At 41.5% G+C, this 23248-nt stretch overlaps 1 protein-coding gene across 1 annotated transcript; it reads right to left on the bottom strand.

Moving 5' to 3' along the window:
* Positions 1-18740: 18740 nt before the first annotated feature.
* On the bottom strand, positions 18741-21117 carry LOC117829078. Its single transcript, XM_034706617.1, has 4 exons — positions 20877-21117; positions 20486-20638; positions 20018-20107; positions 18741-19262 (listed from the first exon to the last, which is right to left on the bottom strand). The coding sequence occupies exons 1-4, from the start codon at positions 21039-21041 to the stop codon at positions 18954-18956; spliced, it is 717 nt and encodes a 238-aa protein (XP_034562508.1). The 5' UTR covers positions 21042-21117; the 3' UTR covers positions 18741-18953.
* Between the last annotated feature and the right edge of the window lie 2131 nt (positions 21118-23248).

The following is a 23248-nucleotide window of genomic DNA, read 5'->3' as shown; positions in this document are numbered from 1 at the left end:
AGAGAGCGTGTTGAGCTACATAACGTTTGTTTAACTCCAGATGAACATTTCAAACTAAGGTGTCTGTGCTTGGAGTAACTTAGTGTCTGTTTCTATTCCATGGTTTAGTTTTTAGAGATTTCAAGTAATGGTTTATAAATAAACATCATTTAAAAGAATGTACTCATGTATTCTTGACTTACACTTATGTATTTTGAAAATACGTTTTGAGATTTTTTTAAAAGTACTTTGAATACTTCAGTATTTTTAAAAGCAAGTACTCCAGGACTTTAACTCAAGTAATACTTTGACTAAAGAACTTTCGTATTAGAGTAATATTTGACCTGGAGTATCTAGACTTTCACTTAAGTAATGAAGCTGTGTGCTTTGTCACGTGGGTCATGGATACTACATCCATTATTTATACAGTCTATGCCTGTAGCAGTACTTTATCTGTTTTAGATTCATCATTCCATCACTTCATGAAGCTCAACGCCTGCAGTCGAATGCTGAAAAAGATGGTGTAACCTGTACCACTGCTCTCTGAGCCCTATATTAACCCACAGAGTGTCCGAGACATGATGGATCCCTCATGATGTGTAAGGCTGGACCGGGTCATAATAAAGTTCATTAATAAAGAACTTTCTATCATTGTTATCAGTCTGTGTTTTGCTTTTCTAAAGTGAAGCTCTTAATGTTGCACAAGGTTAAAGGTGACATATCATGCAAAATGGACTTTTTAATGGTTCTTTACCTGAAATATGTTTCCCTGGCATGTCTACAAACCCCCCGAGAATGAAAAAAATCCATTCTGCCCCTGTTCTGATTTCTCCACCTTTCTGTAAATGTGTGTGAAACCAGCCGTTTCAGACTTCCGTGTTTTTGTTACGTAACAACAATATCCGGTCTGTCACGGAGTCAGAGCTCGGAGCTTGTTCAGCCCATAGACTGTATAAAATAATACTGAATCCCTCCTCTGTTTTTCATTACCTGCACATGTGTGCTAACAAGGAGCTTAGGAGGGAGGCATGCTAGTTGTAGGCTGTCTTAATAAACACAAAGGTCGGTTTTACTCCCCACGTCTGCAGATTTGAAGATCTAGTGGATGATTTTTATTTCTCATGGATAAGTGCTAGCGCTAGTTAGCATAGCCACATATCTAAATGTTCGTAGCTGTGTACCAAGACACACGTGGACATACTGACAAATAAAACAACAAGAAACACAGAATCTGTGACCAATCCTTCATAAAAGGTCCTGCTGCCTTTCTGGCAGTGGTCGGTTTTACTCCCCACGTCTGCAGATTTGAAGATCTAGTGGATGATTTTTATTTCTCATGGATAAGTGCTAGCTCTAGTTAGCATAGCCACATAGCTACATGTTCGTAGCTGTAGCTGTGTACCAAGACACACGTCTACATACTGATAAATAAAACAACAAGAAACACTAAATCTATGACCAATCCTTCAGAAAGGTCCTGCTACAGGCGCCTCTCCGTCAGGATCAGATTCAGAGGGTTGAAGTAACGCGATCTCTGAGCAGCCGTGTATATTCAGCCAACATGTAAACATTAGATCAACGTGCTGGAGAGCCGAGGCACATCCACTTCCTGAGGGGGCGTGGTCAGAGGGAAAACAGAGTGTTCTGATGAGGAATGAAGAAGAGGACTTTTCAGGCAGACCAAAATCTGATTTCAAAATGTTTTTTTGAGCATAAACTTTAAAGACATGTTTTGGGGACCTCTTAGACCAATATATATTGATGAAAAAAGCGTGATATGTCCCCTTTCAGCTAAAATAATAAAAGTTTTACTTTATCTAGAGTCTGCAGACAGTAGTGCATTATTGCCTCAGAATAAAATCAGAGCAAAGAGGTAACAAGGTAACGACATACTGGAATATTTAAAAGGTATATTTCAGCTGAGATGTGTTGTAAGAAGAGAGCCTTAAGTTCAAACTGCAGACTCAGTGAACTTTGTTTTTCTACAGATTTATTAAATCAGTAACAAGTTTAAATTAGACATGATGTTGAGTTATCCTCATTAAAACTGGAAGTCAACACAATATTTCATTTTCTAATTTCTTGAATACTTGTTACGGATTAGAAGGAAAATTTGACTGATATGTTAAACCGGAAGTTCAACATAGTTTTATTTTTAAACATTTTGCATTTGTTTCGGGCCTTTACTGTGGAGGTGCATCACTGGGGAGGTCTGCAGAGGTCTGCAGCCAGACTGTCAGCAGGTGACCTAAAGCACCTGTATAGATGTGACTGAATTCACAAATTAAAGCTGCACTATATAGCTTTGCTTGTTTCCAACCTTGGTGAACCCAGATGAATGGAAGGAGGTAGGCTTTGCTTTTTTTCCTTTTATCTATTCATGTTTGATACAATTTAAAACCTACATTATCTTTAACTTTCTAAGAGAATCAAAAACTGTATTAAATTCACTGCAATAATGTACAAAGTCTTAAACAATCAAATGTTAGTTAGCTTGCAAAGGGGGCATGGAGCCTATTCCAGCTGTCATTGGTGCCTTTCACATGGATAACAACCATTCACACACACACTTACACCTGTGGACGATTTAGAGCAACCAATAAGACCTAACGAGCATGTTTTCAGATAGAGGCTGTTTTCGAAACGGCCTGCTACATACTACATAGTGTATGTAGTAGACAAGTAGGCAGTAGGTATTGCATACTACATACTGCGTTTGAATTTAGTATGTAGTCTGACTGTTCTGTTGGATCTGTGTTGCAGTACGCTGAGACAGACGTCACTGAATTTCCGGTTTTGAAATGCGGAGGTAAACAACGGACAAGCTGATAGAAAAACTGCTTCTTTAGCATCACTTATGATTTAAAAAGTTAGGAAGGGGTTTATATAGAATTTGATCATTTTCACAGCACATAAAAACTGAGTGCTCCCCTCAAAAAAAAGAAGAGGAAAGAAAAAGTGGAACGAGTGCTGTGCATTATGAGAAACAGTACGTGAGGCAGGCTGGTCCGATGCGTACTGTGAAATTTTCCTGAATCAGTAGACATGCAGGTAGTTTTGGCATACTGCAGATTTTGCACTTTTTCATTTACTACATACTGAATTTTGGCCAAATCAGTACGCACTGCTAGTATAGTAGGCGGTTTGGAAAGCAGCCAGTGCCTCACACAGTTCTGGAGGAAGCCAGAGTTCCCAGAGAGTAATCATACATACTGTATATGTGGAAAACATGCAAACTCTACACAGAGGCTGCTGCCCAGTCTGAGAGACAACAACACTAACCACTGCACCACCATGTACCTTTCCTGCTATCAATATAAACTAAAAACAACTCACCACATAACCAAAACCAGACATTTCTGATATAAAGTTAAAGAGACAGTGATCTGAATATTAGCTCCACATTGTCCTGAGCTTACACAAACAGGATGTTATCTTTGCAGATGAAAGAAAAGCTCAAATGAATGTCCTGGTGCCACACCTGTTATGACGTCTTACAAGAAATCATATGATGTTTCATGTGGTTAATAAAGAATATTTAAGGACTGTGATACACAAAGGATACCATCACCATCACTGCATCAATAAACTGTGACCTGTGAGGACATCGTATAAGTCCTTTTAATGGAAGGTAACCTGAAGGAGCGGAGAACTTTGGTGTCTGTACGTGCGTGTGTGTGAGAGAGAGAGAGAGAAAGGAGGGAGAGAGTGATGATTGGGGGATGGGAGTACTGCTGGAATCAGACAGAGGGTTGAGATGAAGTGCAGCCAGATTACGCACTGTGACACAGGCCACTTCATCAGTGATAATGACTCCCTGAGCTAAGCTCCCTAACAACTGATAACACACACACACACACACACACACACACACACACACACACACACACACACACACACACACACACACACACACACACACACACACACACACACATTTATTTGCACAAGTCAAATGATGTCATACTCATTTTCCCTCTCTTGTAGTTTCCATAGAGACAGCAGTCTGTAAACACTTGGGCACATACACATAAAAAGTACATGGCCTTCTCTTCTTCTGATACAGGGCTACCTTAATCACAACCACATTTTATTAAGTAGAGATCTTACATAATAATAATAATAATAATAATAATAATAATAATAATAATAATAATAATAATAATAATAATAATAATAATAATGATCATGATAATAATAATAATAATAATAATAATAATAATAATAATAATAATAATAATAATAATGATAATAATAATAATAATAATGATCATGATAATAATAATAATAATAATAATAATAATAATAACAATAATAATGATAATAATAATAATAATAATAATAATGATAACAACAAATAAATAAGCAAATACAATAAAAGAATAATCCTAATTAAAATAAATATTAACAATAATAATAACAATAATAAGATATATTAATAACAATAATAATTATATTATTGATAACAATAATAATAATAATAATAATAATAATAATAATAATAATAACAATAATAATAATGATAATAACAATAATAATAATAATAATAATAATAATAATAATGAAATAAATAACAACAAAATAATGATAATAGTTAAAATAATAATAAATAAATTGCAATAACAACAATAATAATAATAATAATAATAATAATAAATTAAAATAATAAATTAAATAAATAATAATAAATACAGTTATAATATTATTATTAATAATAATAATAATAAATAATAACAACAACAATAATAATAACCATGATAATACTGATAATAATAATTATATTGATAACTATAATAATAATGATTAAAATGTCTGCACTTTAATTTATTTATATGATTCCTTAACGTTTCATTATTCAACACACTGATTTGAATGTGCTTGAAAGCAGAGGAACACAGTCTCACCCCAGCTCATCATACATATACATTGATTTATTATTGAAAAACATTAGGTTCCCTTCTGCATCTTATACAGATGAGAGGTGTGCTGTCTGCTTCGTCCGTCCAAAGTCAATCAATCAACATCATTTAGCACCAATTCATAAAAATGTATGTCTTTCTATATCAAGCAGACTTAGACCCCGTGCAGTCATCCACCTGTTGAATATCATCACCAGAGAGCTGCAGTCGTGTCTCTGAGAAGCTGTCTGCTTTGGAAGAAGGGTGGCAGGTGGAGTGGTCTCTGTTTATGGAGAACCAACAAACAGATAGTGCTCTCTCTGTTACCATGCAACTTGTTTCAACAAGAGTTTACTCCAGTATACTGAACGTACGGCTCCCTCACATTTCTTCTTCTACAGAGAAAAGCAGTGGAGTAATGGAAGACATGTCCTGTATGCAACTCTTTGACAGAGAGTTTAATGGAATAATAATCACTGATGTGTTCATGTGTATCAGCATGTTTTGTATGGAAGTGGTTAGGTAACATTATGATACACATAGTTCAGGCCCTGTTGGCAATTCTGACCACGGTGTCTTTCAAGTGCTCCAAAGATACCACCTGTACTTCTTCACTCTCCTACACTAGAAGACAGAGGCTACTAAAAGGAGGATACTGCGCTGTTTCCAAATGCAGTCAGCGAATGAAACAAGTCATCTCACGGATATGTTTGAGTATGTTGTTTTAAATATGACAAGTCGGTTTGGTTATTTCATGCAACCCTTTATTTACAAATGCCCTTTCTGAATTCATTCAGATTTAAGTTGATGCTGTTGTTTCTGCAGAAATAAGTTGGCATTTCTCTTCTTCTGCGACCAAATGAATCATTAGGAGGCTTAAACTGATGCACAAAATGTAAGGCCCGGTTTTGTTTGATTTTGCTGTACCAGCACAGATAATGAGTCGGCTCAGATTTGGGATACAAACATGGGAGTAGCTCAAAGAAAAGCTCCTTTCATCATCACGTTGAGTCTTCATCAACCTCTCCAGACAAAGAGAGCTGGAAAACATTAAACTGTTTGTCTTTGGCTGATGTCAAACATTAAAAAGATCTCAAAGTAATCTGCTGCACATAGTTAGAGCTGGATCAGGCTTGGACCAGCTCTTAGTTATGCTGCTATAGGCTTAGACTGCCGGGGGAATTGGCGCACTGACACACTGGGATCCTATGTCACCCCTTCCCCCTAAACCCCTCATCACTTACTTTAACTCTACCTGTCCCATTAAAGTTACTAACCATAGACCTTTCTGGAGTCCCTGAGCTCCCTTGTCTCGTAGGTTCCTCTGAGCTGCCGTAGACGTCCTCCTGCTGTGGACATTCCAGACTCCAGCTGATACAGAAGTGCTGGACTCCAGCGGCAACAGCTACTACTACTCGTCTCATCACTATCACCGCTCCCTCTCTCTCTTAGTCTCCTCTATCCCTCTTTCCAGACCCAACTTGGTCGAGGCAGATGTCTGTCTAACATGAGTCTGGTTCTGCTCGAGGTTTCTGCCTGTTAAATGAAGTTTGTCCTCTCCGCTGTAACTAGCTAAATACTGTGAGGTGCAATGCTCATGGTGGATTAAGGTGGGGTCAGACTGAGTCTTATCCTGTCTTGGTGTTGGGTCTCTGTTCATAATTTGACATAGAGTGGTCTAGACCTGCTCTGTTTGTAAAAGAGTCTTGAGATAACGTTTGTTGTGATTTGGCGCTATACAAATAAAGATTGATTGATTGATCCTCTGACTCGCTCATACTGCTGTTCAGAATCCTTCACCAAGAGGAGAGACCAAATCATTACACTCAAATATTCCACTAACTAACTAACCAACAGACTGTCTGTTAGCAAACAGTTCAATCATCTTCATCATCGTTGAAGATTTTTAATTGACTTTCACAACATCATCCCTGTCTCTTAAGACTGTTGGACTTGTACACCATGCAGTTTCTGAAGTTGTCGAATGTTCCCAGAATTTAGTCAACCATGGCTAGCCGACTATGCTAGCCCTACACCTGTATGAACAACAGAGCTGCACTGGAACCAGCAGAGAGAGGATGGGGCAGCAGCAGCACAGGGTGAATTAATTAAATCAGAATCAGAAATTCAGCTTTATTTATCCTGGGGAGGGAAATTCTAAATAACAGAGCTTTTATAAACACTATGAAAGAAATTTAGATATTATTAGAAGAAGAAATGAAATAAGATATAAATAGATATTTAAAAAATAAAGATCAAATAAAATAGAATTAAAAAAAATAAAATAAAGATCAAATAAAATAGAATTAAAAAAAATAAGGATTAAATAAAAATAGAGAACAAAAACAAAAAAATAGAATACAAAAATAAAATACGTCCAAATAAAAATAGATTAAAAAAATATAATAAAGATCAATTAAAATAGAATACAAAAATAAAATAAGATCAAATAAAAATAGAATAAAAAAGGATTAAATAAAAATAGAATTAAAAAAATAAAATAAAGATCAAATAAAAACAGTTATTGTCATGATCTGCTGAGTGTACAGATCATTTTAAAAGCCTTTCAGTTAGGATGCTCTCTCCTGAAATAAAGAAGAAGATATCCCAAAAGAGAAAAACGTGCTCCTACAAGTCAAACAAAATACATCTTAGGTAAAGAGAACCAACTGTTTAGCACACTAGCAGTATCTCTGTCACTCACAAACACACACGCACACACACATACACACAGACACACACACACACACACACACTCACACACCCTACAACAATTGAACAGTCTCTTACCGATGGTGAAGCTGAAGCCATCAATGCTGAAAGTGGCGCTCCGACACTTTTTAAATCCCTGTTTTTTAGACGTCTGTTCTGTCATCGCAGCTCTTCAGGTGTACTCCTCTGTGTTCTGTCTGTCAGTGGATGAGTGTAGAGCAGAGCACTGCTTCCCTGGAGAGGAGTGAACCCAGAGGCTGTTCCCCTTGAGTGGCTGTTACCCTGGCAGTGCTTTTAGTCCCGCTGGAGGCTGGAGGTGGTGTGGAGCCTTCAGCAGTCGTGTTCAGGAGAAAGGCTGGCTTCCTCCTCTGTGCTCCTCATCTCTCAAGGCCACAGTGATCCTGCAGGAGCACTCACAATAGCAGCTCTCTCACTCTGTCTCTCTTATCATTTACAGCTGCAGAGCATATGTGCCTCCTTCTCTTCCTCGGTCCTCTGCCATATGGTCATCTACCCTTCTGTGCTTAAGATTACTCTCATGATTAATAGCTCCCTTGTTCACCCCCGCTCCACCTGTCTGCCTCATTGTATTCACATAGATGTGTCTTTACATCATGTTTCCCTCACATTATTTCAACATGTATAACTAAACTGGTCATTCATTAGTCTGTGACGTGTTATGGCTCATTTACTAAAACATGTATCCACTAAATTCAATGAATTCATCACAGATTTGAGAAATGTGCACATAAACGGCACATGTGCATGCTGGGCTTTGACACCATGGCTCTAGATCATATGTGACAGTGGAGGTTTCAGTTCACCTTCTGGAGGCCACAAAAAGGATACCTAAAGGCGTTTTTCGACCAAAGGAACTTTACCCCTGAACTACGTGCATTTTCACCGTTGGACCCAGGGTCTAAATTTAGTTCAGGGGTAGATAATCTCCCCCTAAAAAGCCCCTGCTAGGGGGGTAGTACTTTTCAAAGGTCCCGGGACTTTCGGGGGCGGTGCCTGCAATGCAGAACATGTCTGATTGGTAGATTAACCTCAGTGTTTTTATTCCACCCTCCGTCCACAATAACATCACACACATCTGTGATTCTCTTGATTTCTCTTTCTTTCATTAGTTTTTATTTGTTCTATCTTTTTTGTATGTGTGTGTACTTTTCAAAAGAAGAAGCTGTGATTCTCTTGATTTAGCAGCTTGTAACAGTAGTCTTCTCTCAGCCCACCGTGAATGCGTCTCTCCCGGTGTTCCGGTTTTAAAAGTGACCCTGTAAACTGGAGACCTTCAGCTGAACGTGTCAGTGTTTGTGGAGTTTACACAGCTGTTGAAACACAGAGGGAGTTCCTGGGAATGCAAACTAGTTTAGTTTTTATTAAGATTTCAAAATATCCTCATCAGATATTTAATGATCGTCTAAAGACGTTTATGAGGGATGCATCCGGCTGAAAGTCTCCAGTTAACAGGGTCGCTGTTTAAACCAAAACACTGGTCGATCTCTGCCACGGCTTTTTGAGTTCAAAAGGATTTTAAAGCCGTGTTGAAACGTCTTTGCTACTCGCGCTTATCTCCTCTCACGTGTTGATTCAGTGAATCCATCTGTGATGAAATATAGCACCATCTAAAACAGACCAGCTGAGTCTCTTCATGCTAACAGGCTAACTGTTGTGTTGCTCATAATGATACCTGCCTGTCCGTCTGCTTCTATGGTGTCATCTGTGATGAATGGCATTCGTCTTTGTTTTACTGCCCTCTACTGGTCTGGTGGTGTAGTGCATTTACTTTTTTTTCTCCACTGGCCTTCTTGTCATGTTTTGGTCTGTTTTTTGTTTTCTTTTAGTGGTTTTGGTTATACTGGTCCCTGTTCAGGTTTATTTAGTTTCTAGTGTTTTTTGTTTCATGTGTGGATTTCTCTTGTGCTGTATGTTCTCCTTTTTTGTATACTCATATCTGGGTATTCCCTCCTGTCAAGTTTAGCTTTACTTCCTGTGTTTTCCCTCCTTTTGGATTGGCTGTTTTTGAAACCACCTGCTACATACTACCCACGAATGTAGTATGCAGTAGGCACTGCACAGAGGTGTCAAGTAACAAAGTACAAATACTTTAACTTACTTAAAGGCCCTGTGAGGAGTTTTGAACTGGCTGAGAAACAGACTGAAAATGATACTGATACCTCTTTATGACCTTCAATAGCAAACAAGACCATCAGCAACAACACTGACACCTTCTCTGTTGTCATTTTTAATGCCTGAAACCGCCCTGAGGGGGTACGTGTCAGACCAGATGATGGATATCTTGCTTCAGAAACAGCCTTTATTTTAATGTTTCATGAAAAATAATCACATTGCCTGATAAAGTTGACTGTTAAAAGACAACAGGACGGGGTTTTTGTTGAAAACACTACTTTTGCATGTTTAGGACAAGAGATAAGGGGTAACACTTTGTCCACAAGGGGGCGCCAGAATCGATACAAAACAAAAGTTCCTCACAGCAGCTTTAAGTAGAAATTTTGGGTATCTATACTTTACTGGAGTAATTATTTTTCAGACAACTTTTTACTTCTACTCCTTACATTTCATTTTATCCAGATAGAGTGAATTTGATTGTGGTTGAAAGAGAAGTATGAACATGATGCCATTCCGACACCCTGTATGTTTGTACGCGATCCATTGCACCTGCACATGACACAAATCACGCCACACTCCAGCATGGAAATAGTAGACGCATGCAGCCTAGTGCAAAGATTTCCATGGCAGAGACTCAAGAGAATAATGTGCAATGTTTGCTATGGCTAGGAATATGCTAAGACATGTCATGGTTTGCTTGTTAGCAGTAGGCTATGATTCAACGTTGCAAGTCGGACACCGTCTAGATACTAAAATGGATCAAGACGTCAATGTGTGTCTTTTAATGACAGCAGTTATTACAGCAACTGAGCAATTATTTGAACTTAGTTTGTGTTCCTGCATCTCCTGTTTCTGAGCATCCCTGAATGCAGCATGCTAACAGAGCATTCCCTGAGTAACGGCAGGGAGAGAGACATGCCCAGAAAAGTCTGAATGAAGCCAAGCGGACTACTGTGTTTTCTGATGTTACAGACTTTTTATTATTGTGTGTGAGTCCGTCAGACACAACCACACAAACAGGCCTCCACTGGTGAGAGTGTGCTCACCTGTGTGTGAGTCTGTCAGACACAACCACACAAACAGGCCTCCACTGGTGAGAGTGTGCTCACCTGTGTGTGAGTCCGTCAGACACAACCACACAAACAGGCCTCCACTGGTGAGAGTGTGCTCACCTGTGTGTGTGAGTCCGTCAGACACAACCACACAAACAGGCCTCCAATGGTGAGAGTGTGCTCACCTCTGTGTGCGAGTCCGTCAGACACAACCACACAAACAGGCCTCCACTGGTGAGAGTGTGCTCACCTGTGTGTGAGTCCGTCAGACACAACCACACAAACTGGCCTCCACTGGTGAGAGTGTGCTCACCTGTGTGTGAGTCCGTCAGACACAACCACACAAACAGGCCTCCACTGGTGAGAGTGTGCTCACCTGTGTGTGAGTCCGTCAGACACAACCACACAAACAGGCCTCCACTGGTGAGAGTGTGCTCACCTGTGTGTGAGTCCGTCAGACACAACCACACAAACAGGCCTCCACTGGTGAGAGTGTGCTCACCTGTGTGTGAGTCCGTCAGACACAACCACACAAACAGGCCTCCACTGGTGAGAGTGTGCTCACCTGTGTGAGAGTCCGTCAGACACAACCACACAAACAGGCCTCCACTGGTGAGAGTGTGCTCACCTGTGTGTGTGAGTCCGTCAGACACAACCACACAAACAGGCCTCCACTGGTGAGAGTGTGCTCACCTCTGTGGATCTGTCAGACACAACCACACAAACAGGCCTCCACTGGTGAGAGTGTGCTCACCTGTGTGTGAGTCCGTCAGACACAACCACACAAACAGGCCTCCACTGGTGAGAGTGTGCTCACCTCTGTGGATCTGTCAGACACAACCACACAAACAGGCCTCCACTGGTGAGAGTGTGCTCACCTGTGTGTGAGTCCGTCAGACACAACCACACAAACAGGCCTCCACTGGTGAGAGTGTGCTCACCTCTGTGTGAGTCCGTCAGACACAACCACACAAACAGGCCTCCACTGGTGAGAGTGTGCTCACCTGTGTGTGAGTCCGTCAGACACAACCACACAAACAGGCCTCCACTGGTGAGAGTGTGCTCACCTGTGTGTGAGTCCGTCAGACACAACCACACAAACAGGCCTCCACTGGTGAGAGTGTGCTCACCTGTGTGTGAGTCCGTCAGACACAACCACACAAACAGGCCTCCACTGGTGAGAGTGTGCTCACCTCTGTGTGTGAGTCCGTCAGACACAACCACACAAACAGGCCTCCACTGGTGAGAGTGTGCTCACCTCTGTGTGTGAGTCCGTCAGACACAACCACACAAACAGGCCTCCACTGGTGAGAGTGTGCTCACCTGTGTGTGAGTCCGTCAGACACAACCACACAAACAGGCCTCCACTGGTGAGAGTGTGCTCACCTGTGTGTGAGTCCGTCAGACACAACCACACAAACAGGCCTCCACTGGTGAGAGTGTGCTCACCTCTGTGTGTGAGTCCGTCAGACACAACCACACAAACAGGCCTCCACTGGTGAGAGTGTGCTCACCTCTGTGTGTGAGTCCGTCAGACACAACCACACAAACAGGCCTCCACTGGTGAGAGTGTGCTCACCTGTGTGTGAGTCCGTCAGACACAACCACACAAACAGGCCTCCACTGGTGAGAGTGTGCTCACCTGTGTGTGAGTCCGTCAGACACAACCACACAAACAGGCCTCCACTGGTGAGAGTGTGCTCACCTGTGTGTGAGTCCGTCAGACACAACCTCACAAACAGGCCTCCACTGGTGAGAGTGTGCTCACCTGTGTGTGAGTCAAGGCCTCCACTGGTGAGAGTGTGCTCACCTGTGTGTGAGTCCGTCAGACACAACCACACAAACAGGCCTCCACTGGTGAGAGTGTGCTCACCTGTGTGTGAGTCCGTCAGACACAACCACACAATCAGGCCTCCACTGGTGAGAGTGTGCTCACCTCTGTGTGAGTCAAGGCCTCCACTGGTGAGAGTGTGCTCACCTGTGTGTGAGTCCGTCAGACACAACCACACAAACAGGCCTCCACTGGTGAGAGTGTGCTCACCTCTGTGTGAGTCAAGGCCTCCACTGGTGAGAGTGTGCTCACCTGTGTGTGTGAGTCCGTCAGACACAACCACACAAACAGGCCCCCACTGGTGAGAGTGTGCTCACCTGTGTGTGAGTCCCTCAGACACAGCCACACAAACAGGCCTCCACTGTTGAGAGTGTGCTCACCTGTGTGTGAGTCCGTCAGACACAACCACACAAACAGGCCTCCACTGGTGAGAGTGTGCTCACCTGTGTGTGAGTCCGTCAGACACAACCACACAAACAGGCCTCCAATGGTGAGAGTGTGCTCACCTGTGTGTGCGAGTCCGTCAGACACAACCACACAAACTGGCCTCCACTGGTGAGAGTGTGCTCACCTGTGTGTGAGTCCGTCAGACACAACCACACAAACAGGCCTCCACTGGTGAGAGTGTGCTCACCTGTGTGTGAGTCCGTCAGACACAACCACACAAACAGGCCTCCAATGGTGAGAGTGTGCTCACCTGTGTGTGCGAGTCCGTCAGACACAACCACACAAACAGGCCTCCACTGGTGAGAGTGTGCTCACCTGTGTGTGAGTCAAGGCCTCCACTGGTGAGAGTGTGCTCACCTGTGTGTGAGTCCGTCAGACACAACCACACAAACAGGCCTCCACTGGTGAGAGTGTGCTCACCTGTGTGTGTGAGTCCGTCAGACACAACCACACAAACAGGCCTCCACTGGTGAGAGTGTGCTCACCTGTGTGTGAGTCCGTCAGACACAATCACACAAACATGCCTCCACTTGTGAGAGTGTGCTCACCTGTGTGTGAGTCCGTCAGACACAACCACACAAACAGGCCTCCACTGCTGAGAGTGTGCTCACCTGTGTGTGTGAGTCCGTCAGACACAACCACACAAACAGGCCTCCACTGGTGAGAGTGTGCTCACCTGTGTGTGAGTCCGTCAGACACAACCACACAAACAGGCCTCCACTGGTGAGAGTGTGCTCACCTGTGTGTGAGTCCGTCAGACACAACCACACAAACAGGCCTCCACTGGTGAGAGTGTGCTCACCTGTGTGTGTGAGTCCGTCAGACACAACCACACAAACAGGCCTCCACTGGTGAGAGTGTGCTCACCTGTGTGTGAGTCCGTCAGACACAACCACACAAACAGGCCTCCACTGGTGAGAGTGTGCTCACCTGTGTGTGAGTCCGTCAGACACAACCTCACAAACAGGCCTCCACTGGTGAGAGTGTGCTCACCTGTGTGTGAGTCCGTCAGACACAACCACACAAACAGGCCTCCACTGGTGAGAGTGTGCTCACCTCTGTGTGAGAACAAGTGTCTGTCTGAGAACCAGCTGCTTTTTCGGCTGAACAAAGCCTTTTGGTAACTCCTGATGTAGATTATATGTGTGTGTGTGTGTGTGTGTGTGTGTGTGTGTGTGTGTGTGTGTGTGTGTGTGTGTTTTCAGGAAAAGTTAAATCACTAACAGAAGTTCAGTTGGCACCTTCAGCTGGTGATTTGTTATTGATTTGTTATGTGTGTCATGCGTTATGCGTGTTGTGATAGTGTCTTTGTTAGAGCCATATGTGTGTCAATATTATGTGTGGACTATTTGTGTGTTTGATGCACTTGTGTGGACACTAGGTGGCGGGCGTGTCAAACCAGGTGTTAGAAAGCATATAGGGAAGAAGACCCAATCAGTGGCAGGTGAGCTGCCTACCGGGTAGCAAACAGTTTTTGACCGTCTCGATCGTCTCGATCGTCTCGAACGTCTAGTTCCGTCTTGTTCCATCATTGTCATCATTTTGTCTACAATGGACGTAAGCCTGTAATTCTACAAGTTCGATTAGATGCAAGTGTGGATTGATCGGCTGTGCGTATATTGTGTGTCTAATAAACCCTGTAACGGCAGATTATGAATGAATGTGTGTGACCTGTGTGCGTAATTAAGGTTGTACGGGGGTCATTGTCTATTTAGGTAGGAACCTTTGTTGTGTGGTCAGGTGTTCCGCCTGGATGGTTATACAGTTTTTGACCGCTCAAGCAGCATGGTGCTGCTGGAGTTATGCGTGTATGTTTGTCTATGAAATGTCATGTTTTTGGACACTTCGGGAGCTTATATCACGAAAATAAACGGACCAAGAGTTCAACTGGGAAATATGACTCGGACTTTCATTCATCAATCACGGTAACCCAAGCGCGTCAGATAGGTATTCCAGGTGCAGCGCCTCAGTGGCTTAAAGCTTTGGCTTGGCCTCTACAATCAAGTCAAAAACTGTATAACCATCCGGGCGGAACACCTGACCACACAACAAAGGTTCCTACCTAAATAGACAATGACCCCCGTACAACCTTAATTACGCACACAGGTCACACACATTCATTCATAATCTGCTGTTACAAACCTGTTGATGTCAATGCACGAGCGGACTTCATTCATTCATCCTGACGAGGAGGACGCGTCAACTGAGTCCCGGTAAAGCAGCCCCTCAGTGGCTTACTCGGGGAGTCCACAGGATGCGTGTGCGCCGCGTTACGGCTGCGACACGGCTCTGCTCCGTCCCGGGGCTTTCGCCCTGGTCCATAGGATGCGTGTTTGGAGCGGCGCGCACTTCGGAGCAGGAAACTCAAGATCCCTCGAGAACTCCAAAACGCGCGAGAACAACACAGTATAAACTTTTCCTCATCCATGGTGTCGGATATCTTTTGAGACTGACGTCTGGCCCGATGCCACAGGTTATGACGTAATGTTGAAGAAGTGGTGAAATTTACGATCTTGTGTTTGCACATGGTGTTTATTTTGAAAGTGAGCGGATGTTGCATACGATCCTCGTGCCTGACTTCCGGGATAGTTCGATCATTTCTGTGTGGATTGACGCGTGCTGGGCGCGGGGAGCGGCGAAAATAGACTCCCCGCGTATCTCTGGCAGAGCGGCGCGGCGGAACGCTCCAGAGACGGAGCTGAGACGCGCCGCAGCGCGCCCTGTGGACTCTAGAGCATTGACTTGAATGGGAACCTATTTGCTGCGACGTGCGCGGCGCAGCTGTAACGTAACGCGACGCATCCTGTGGATCTTGGGCTTTATAGGTGTTTGTTTCGTTTGGCGAAAGCAAGCCACTACAGTCTTAATAAAGCAATCAAACATATTGGCTAGCCTAGATTAGTTTGAAGTGATCTAGCCTTCGTGTTGAGTAAGACCCTTTTGGTCAACACCAGCTGTTCCGGGTCTTGAATGTGTGTGTGCTTGATGCTTGGATGTCGATGATATTCCAATAAAGGCTGTTGATAACATGCCTGTGAAGTTTGACTTTTTGCACCATTACAATACTTATAGGCAACTAGTCATCATATCTTCCTCTCTATGGAACATGTTACTGCTCAGTAGTACACATGTATTATTCTTGAATGTGTTTGCATTGTACTAAAATGCCTTCATTTTCAAAGGGCATAAATACAGCTAAAACAGGTGCAACCCAAATATTTTATTATTATTAATAATAATAATAATAATAATAATAATAATAATAATACATTCTATTTAGAAGCGCCTTTCAAAGCACTCAAAGTCGCTTTACAGACAGATTAAAACACAATAAATAAAACAACACGATCAAATAAATAAAAACAACAAGCAGAGTAACACCAAGTTAAAAATGAAGCAGTGGGAATTAAGCAGGGAATGCAGTTTGAAACAGATGGGTTTTGAGTTTTGAGAGTTGAAAGGAAGTGAGCTGTCGAGGATGACATCCACACTGAAAAAAAGAATATGTTGGATTTACTTAATTCAATAGTGGACATTGGTTGCACACAGATGTTTTGCTTTGGCAGCAACTTAAACAATTGAGTTAAATTAACACAAGTTATTCATATTCAATAAACCTGTGTATTTTGTGTTGATAAAGTGTGATTGAAACATGTTTTGATGAAGTAATTTGAGCTCTTTTAACATTTTAATCCTTCACAATTTTATCACTTTATTCCAACACTATTCAATAACTTTTACTCAATACTATTTGGTTACTTAAATACTACATGTTATTTTCATATTATATGTAAGTATTATATTCTAGTGTCAAATACATCATTTTCTAATGGAGGCCTTAAAGGTGACATATCAGGCTTTTTTCATCAATATATATTGGTCTAAGAGGTCCCCAAAACATGTCTTTAAAGTTTATGCTCAAAAAAACACTTTGAAATCAGATTTTGGTCTGCCTGAAAAACCCCCTTCTTCAGTCCTCCTCAGAACAGTCTGTTTTCTCTCTGACCACGCCCCCTCAGGAAGTGGATGTGCCTCGGCTCTCCAGCACGTTGATCTAATGTTTACATGTTGGCTGAATATACACGGCTGCTCAGAGATCACGTTACTTCAACCCTCTGAATCTGATCCAGAATCTGATCCTGATGGAGAGGCACCTGCAGCAGGACCTTTTCTGAAGGATTGGTCACAGATTTAGTGTTTCTTGTTGTTTTATTTGTCAGTATGTAGACGTGTGTCTTGGTACACAGCTACACAGCTATGTGGCTATGCTAACTAGCGCTAGCACTTATCCATGATAAATAAAAATCATCCACTAGATCTTCAAATCTGCAGACGTGGGGAGTAAAACCGACCTCTACCAGAAAGGCAGCAGGACCTTTCTGAAGGATTGGTCACAGATTTAGTGTTTCTTGTTGTTTTATTTGTCAGTATGTCGACGTGTGTCTTGGTACACAGCTACAGCTACAGCTATGAACATGTAGCTATGTGGCTATGCTAATTAGCGCTAGCACTTATCCATGACAAATAAAAATCATCCACTAGATCTTCAAATCTGCAGACGTGAGGAGTAAAACCGACCTTTGTGTTTATTAAGACAGCCTACAACTAGCATGCCTCCCTCCTAAGCTCCTTGTTAGCACACATTTGTGCAGGGAATGAAAAACAGAGGGGGGATTCAGTATTATTTTATACAGTCTATGGGCTGAACAAGCTCCGAGCTCTGACTCCGTGACAGACCGGATATTGTTGTTACGTAACAAAAACACTGAAGTCTGAAACGGCTCGTTTCACACACATTTACAGAAAGGTGGAGAAATCAGAACAGGGGCAGAATGGATTTTTTTCATTCTCGGGGGGTTTGTAGACATGCCAGGGAAACATATTTCAGGTAGAGAACCATTAAAAAGTCCATTTTGCATGATACGTCACCTTTAAAACAGATTGTTTGTATTGTTCTCTTCCAAGATGGTTGCCTGTAACCACTAGTAACCTTTCAAAACAAAATGTCTAATTTCACTGCAGTGACAGTAGGTAAAGAACTGAACTGACATTACTGCTCTACTGAAATACAAATCAACAGTGAATAAGTAATGTCAGTTTTTCAGTATTTCATCGACTCAATCACGGCATAGAAATTGGACCTTTTCTTTTGAAAAAGGTTACAGGCAACCATCTTGGAAGAGAACAATACAAACATTCTGTTTAAGGTCTCTATTGTCAAGATTCAATTAAATAACAATTGTAATTGTAAACAATTTGATGTAACTATTGAACTGATTTGAAATGCAAAAACATTAGTTACCATAGACATTAAAATAAATGATTGCTGGAATGGCAAACACCTTTCAATTAACTTTCTTCATCATTGTCATTACCCATTTTTACCCCAATTAATAATAAAAATGAACAGTTGCATGTCAAAACATTTATTAAAGAGCCAGCGGATAAACAGTGATACAGTGAATGTCAAAAATTCCAACATTGACCTCATTGTAACATCTCGTTTCAAAACAGCATTTTTAGAAGAAGTATTCAAAATTCTTTACTCCAACTGAAATAAATTGAACATCCCATTTCACACGGCCCTGATGGGACTATTTAGACTGTGTCCAGTTCTACATCTCCTCACTTGTAAAGACAAATAGAAACTAAAATTGAAGAATGCTGCCAATCAGAACTTGCAGCAGAGAGGAAAAAAACTGTCCCCATCCACATGGCAGTTACAGAATAGCCTAACAGTTACAGAATAAACACTTAACAATGAACGCTGTGGTTTGTTGTGGGTTGCCGATTGTTCATCTGGACATTCAACCTCCAAAATGCAGGAGAGCAAGTGTGAGCTTCAAATGTCCTCTGACCTGGAGCTAACAACCTCACGTGCACAACAACAGTGTGCTCTGCTTACCGGAGCAGTTTTGTCTTTAAGTTTTGGGCTTTTCTCGAGAGTTGAGTCGCATCCAACTCCATTACCACCTTTTGAATTACCTCGAAAGTGTAGCGGAGCTGTGACGGGTAACTCATGTTCAAGGAGTAAAAAAGTCCAAACAGCATGGCTGTTGCAAGGGCCACATTATCCAGATCCTGAAGAACCACCACACCCTCGATGATGATGCCGACATCAGGAAAGTCATTGCCTGGCGTCTCTCTGGTGACGTAGATTCCCACTGTCGTTTTCTCGATGGCACTCAGTGCAGTGGCCTCAGTCATGTCCCGGTTAAAGATAAAACATTTCTTGAAGATTTCTTTTTTAAACTGATCTCTTTTGAATGCAGCAATCTAATGCTATAGTTTATGTAAACCCATGTAAGCAGCATAGTAGATTACTGTAGCCAAAGATTGCCCTGCCATGCTGCCATTCATGGTCCATTTCTGAGAGAAGAAAAAAAAGAGACATAACTTCTAGATCAAATGAAGAGATGCCTTCAAGCTTTACATTAGTTTTCGTTTGAAAGACATTGGCCAACCAGAAGCCAGGTTATGCCACTTGGATAGCACAATTTGGATAGCACAAGTCTGCTTCTGTTGGGCCAATTTCTGTCAAAAAAAAAACTAATGTAAAGATTGAAAATCCAGGGCTGTATCCCAGTCCCAATTCTGCGCTTGTCAGATGAGGGTCAGCACAGTGTGGGAAGATGGTGGAATTTTCCTTCTTGGACTAGAATCACAAATTTGAAGTGTTTTCACACTGGTGTGACCCCTAATGTAAGAGAAACAATATTTTTTCACTCTGTGGCAGAGGGGTCAAAATGGTTTTTCACTTTCATAAAAGGGGGCTATGGAGAAAAAGTGGACTGTTTGGATCCTGTGTGAAAAGTGTAACTTTTTGTTTTAATCTCAGCACTTGAATCACTTTGCCAAATTAATAAAGAGGGCAAATGGACCTAAACAGTCCAAATAGGATAACAGGGTTAACTGAATACGTTTTGAAATGTAGCAAAGCCACAATCTACTCATAAAACACTCACCATGTACTCCTGCACCAAGATGTCGGGATTCTCATTCAGATAGATGCAGAGTCCTTTGATGCTGGACTCCCTTCCAGCATCAATGTCATCCTTAAGAATTATAACAAAGAAAATAGAGATATTAGAACTCAATTTATTCGCAGCACAGAAGAAAGTGATCAAAGACAAATAGTCTGACTCTTTTAACCAGTCAGCATGTGACACCAGCATCTACAAAACAACATTAAAACTACCTGTTTGGACCTGACCTTTATGGACTGGACTTTATATCATCTCCAGAGATTATACAAAAAAGATAAATTCCTCACAGTGGGACAGTGAATGCATGATAAAAATGATGGTTCCTTTCAGTGGAATCAGTACTCACAGGTAAAGGAAGTTGAGCTTTGCAATGGATGCATATAAATCTTTTACTGACCTAATGCAATGCATATACACTTTATAGTTAAACAATTTAAAAGTTCTTACTGTCATCATGGCAGCTATGTCTTTCAGCTTTTTGCCCTGCTCCCCCGATCGCTTTGCAAACACTCTCAGCAGACTTTCAGAGAGAAGGTCCAGCTGTGACAGAAACCTCGACTGTAGAGGCATGGTTGTGATGCGCTTGAACTCCGCGTTTATCTGAAACGACATGAAATTATTTTTAAATAACGGCACAGCCCACAGATTTTAGAAGACATTTCTAACCTCAAAACTACGTCTGCCAGCCATATGATGGCGTTCACTGTGCATGGTTAGTCATCTGGGCTCTGCTATGGAATATTAGGATACACATCCTAATGAAGTCAAGCATTACTTTCACACATGAACACATTATCTATGACACAACTAGTCAGGGCATAGTTTGTTTTTAAATTACCTCCGCTGCATCAAAAAGAGCTGGCCATCTCTCTTGTACATTGCTGATCATGGGAGCATCACAAATGACTTCTTGTCTTCTTAATGCAAATGTTGTGTTCATTTTAGCCCTAATTGTCTCTCTGTTGTTGCGCTTCTTGACATCTGAAAGCAGTTCGACCCTCATCTTCTCAAGGGTCTGTTCACTTTCTCCGAGTGGAAAAGAGGGGCAGTAATCCACTTCACCCCTCTTTGCCCAGGAGGGGCGAGCTCAAATCGTGGCAGCGGCAGCTAGCAATGGCACCTCCGGTGGCAGCCTCAGCTGCCACTGCCTCAGCGTGTCAGCTGACGCTGTCCAGTGGCAGCTGACACTGCCTCAGCCACAGCTGCCACTGCCTCAGCCACAGCTGCCACTGCCTCAGCCGCTGCCACGTTACCTGCCGATGTTGCGACTGCTGCAAATGACTCGGTAAGGCAGCTGATGCTGTTGGCAGCAGATGTCGAGCACTTGCCACAGCAAACTGTTGCTGTTTGTGGCATCTGCATGTGAGATGGCGAAGTTTATAATAAATTAATATTAACAGTACGTGATTTTGCATTAATCAGAAGCTTTTCTTGACTTCGCAGGGCCGCTCCCACTGTTAATGAAAGCTGCAATGAGACGCTGAATTATTGCAACTGCAACTGCTGCTGTTTGGGATATCTTCTATTGAGAGAGACGACGGAGTTTATATTCTATGAATGTCAACAGTAGGCCTATATCCTTTTTGCATTAATTATTAAGGGACTGAACTTGACACTGCAGCTACTGTTAAGTTATTTATTTAATTTTAATTTTGACTATCTTATTTTTATATTGTATACTTATACCGTTAATTTCAGTTCACTTTTTGATTTAAAAACGGTTTTTAATTTGACTTAAGACTGTACATTTTGTTTTACTATGCATGTCAACCAGCACCCATTTGCTGACATTTGCCGATGCATCTGCTGAGCAAGTAAAAAATACTACCGAGTTTTTTAAGTGTTTGGAAGACCCCTAGATGTCGCTACATATCCACATAGAAAGTGCAATAACAATGACTAAATTCAGCAATGAGCAGCAGAAGCAGAATAAGTTTTAAGCAAGCTCTGGTTTCATCCTTCACATTCTTTGATTTTTCGATTGCCAATACGAAAGTAAAATAAGAAATATTTCCTCTGCTGGTTTTTCTCTCAGCCTTCAGATTAGGGGGAGGTTAAATTTTGGTCTATTCTGTAGGCCTATTGTTATATTCATGATGTTTAACAAGACAATATTTTTAATATTTACTGGACCAAGATGTGTGGTTTGTTCTCTTACATTATTATGATAGCCTAATATTTTCATAGTGGATTGTATATTGCAAAAAATCTTAATGATATACCTGTAAATTCCAATTATTTTGATTTTAATTGTACTGTTTTATTCCGTTTTTATTTTTAAATATTTAAATGCATTACGTTTAGCATTTTGAGTTGTCCTGGTGTATGAAATAGATACATAGATAAACTTTCCATTGCCTTTTTAATTCTGAATACATGTTTTGAATAAATATTAAAATGGTTGCCAGATTTGTGTTTCTCCTGTCACTTTGGATAATAAAGGCTCAAGTCTGACTGGAAACGCCTTGCATTGTTTTGTGTTGTTTGTAATGTATGTGTTTTTACTTACTTTATACATTAAATCTTGGCCGAATATTCCCACTGAAAGTGTGCAGAGACAACATTTATGATATACCACATTTGAAACAATGGGCTTGATGTGATTATTTATGAGAAAAACTCAGCTGGAAAGAAGTAAAGGCAAGGTAAGTATAGCCTACTACATTACTTATTTAAAGCCATGGGATGTAGTTAATATTTATAAAAGATTAAAAGCCTATAACATAATCCTTGTGTTTGGCACAATTTGAATGATTGAAGCTGCAACATTTACATTTCCTTCCATACCTGCTAACCCCACAGGTCATCCTGGGAATTGCTGCCCAATTTAAAGTCAGAGCAGCTCTAAGGACATTCAACGTTAATGGCAATATCTGTCCGGCATTGCGAGCAAAGAGCCGATGCGCTATCGTCTGGAGAGACCTTGGTAGGTTATTAGATATAGTCTGATGTGTGCCTTTATATATTTTGTAGCATTACCCTCTGACAGATGGTTTAAGACTTTACTTATGGTTTCTCTTGTTTAATACAAAACTCCATTATCAACCAAGAACAATCACGGATCAGTAGCCATCACACATGCTGTGCTCGGCTAAAGCAAACTTGTAACCAAAAGCACTAGAGTTTTAAAAGTTCAACACGAACTCATTGAATTCACATATTTATGTGTTACAAATACTAACCCTGTGCCTCTTGGGGTGGGGTCGCTTA

Source organism: Notolabrus celidotus, chromosome 17 (assembly GCF_009762535.1).
Source record: "Notolabrus celidotus isolate fNotCel1 chromosome 17, fNotCel1.pri, whole genome shotgun sequence".
Taxonomy (NCBI): Eukaryota; Metazoa; Chordata; class Actinopteri; order Labriformes; family Labridae; genus Notolabrus; species Notolabrus celidotus.
Note: the sequence above shows the minus strand (reverse complement) of the source record. Positions and strands in the feature narration are given on the sequence as shown.

Excerpts from the sequence above, each read along its gene's own strand:
- LOC117829078 (XM_034706617.1), bottom strand. The coding sequence starts at position 21,041 with ATGAGGGTCGAACTGCTTTCAGATGTCAAGAAGCGCAACAACAGAGAG. Across the intron at positions 20,639-20,876 it reads CTCTTTTTGATGCAGCGGAG|ATAAACGCGGAGTTCAAGCG; the intron begins GTAATTTAAAAA and ends ATGTCGTTTCAG. Across the intron at positions 19,263-20,017 it reads TCTTGGTGCAGGAGTACATG|GACATGACTGAGGCCACTGC; the intron begins GTGAGTGTTTTA and ends ATCTTTAACCGG.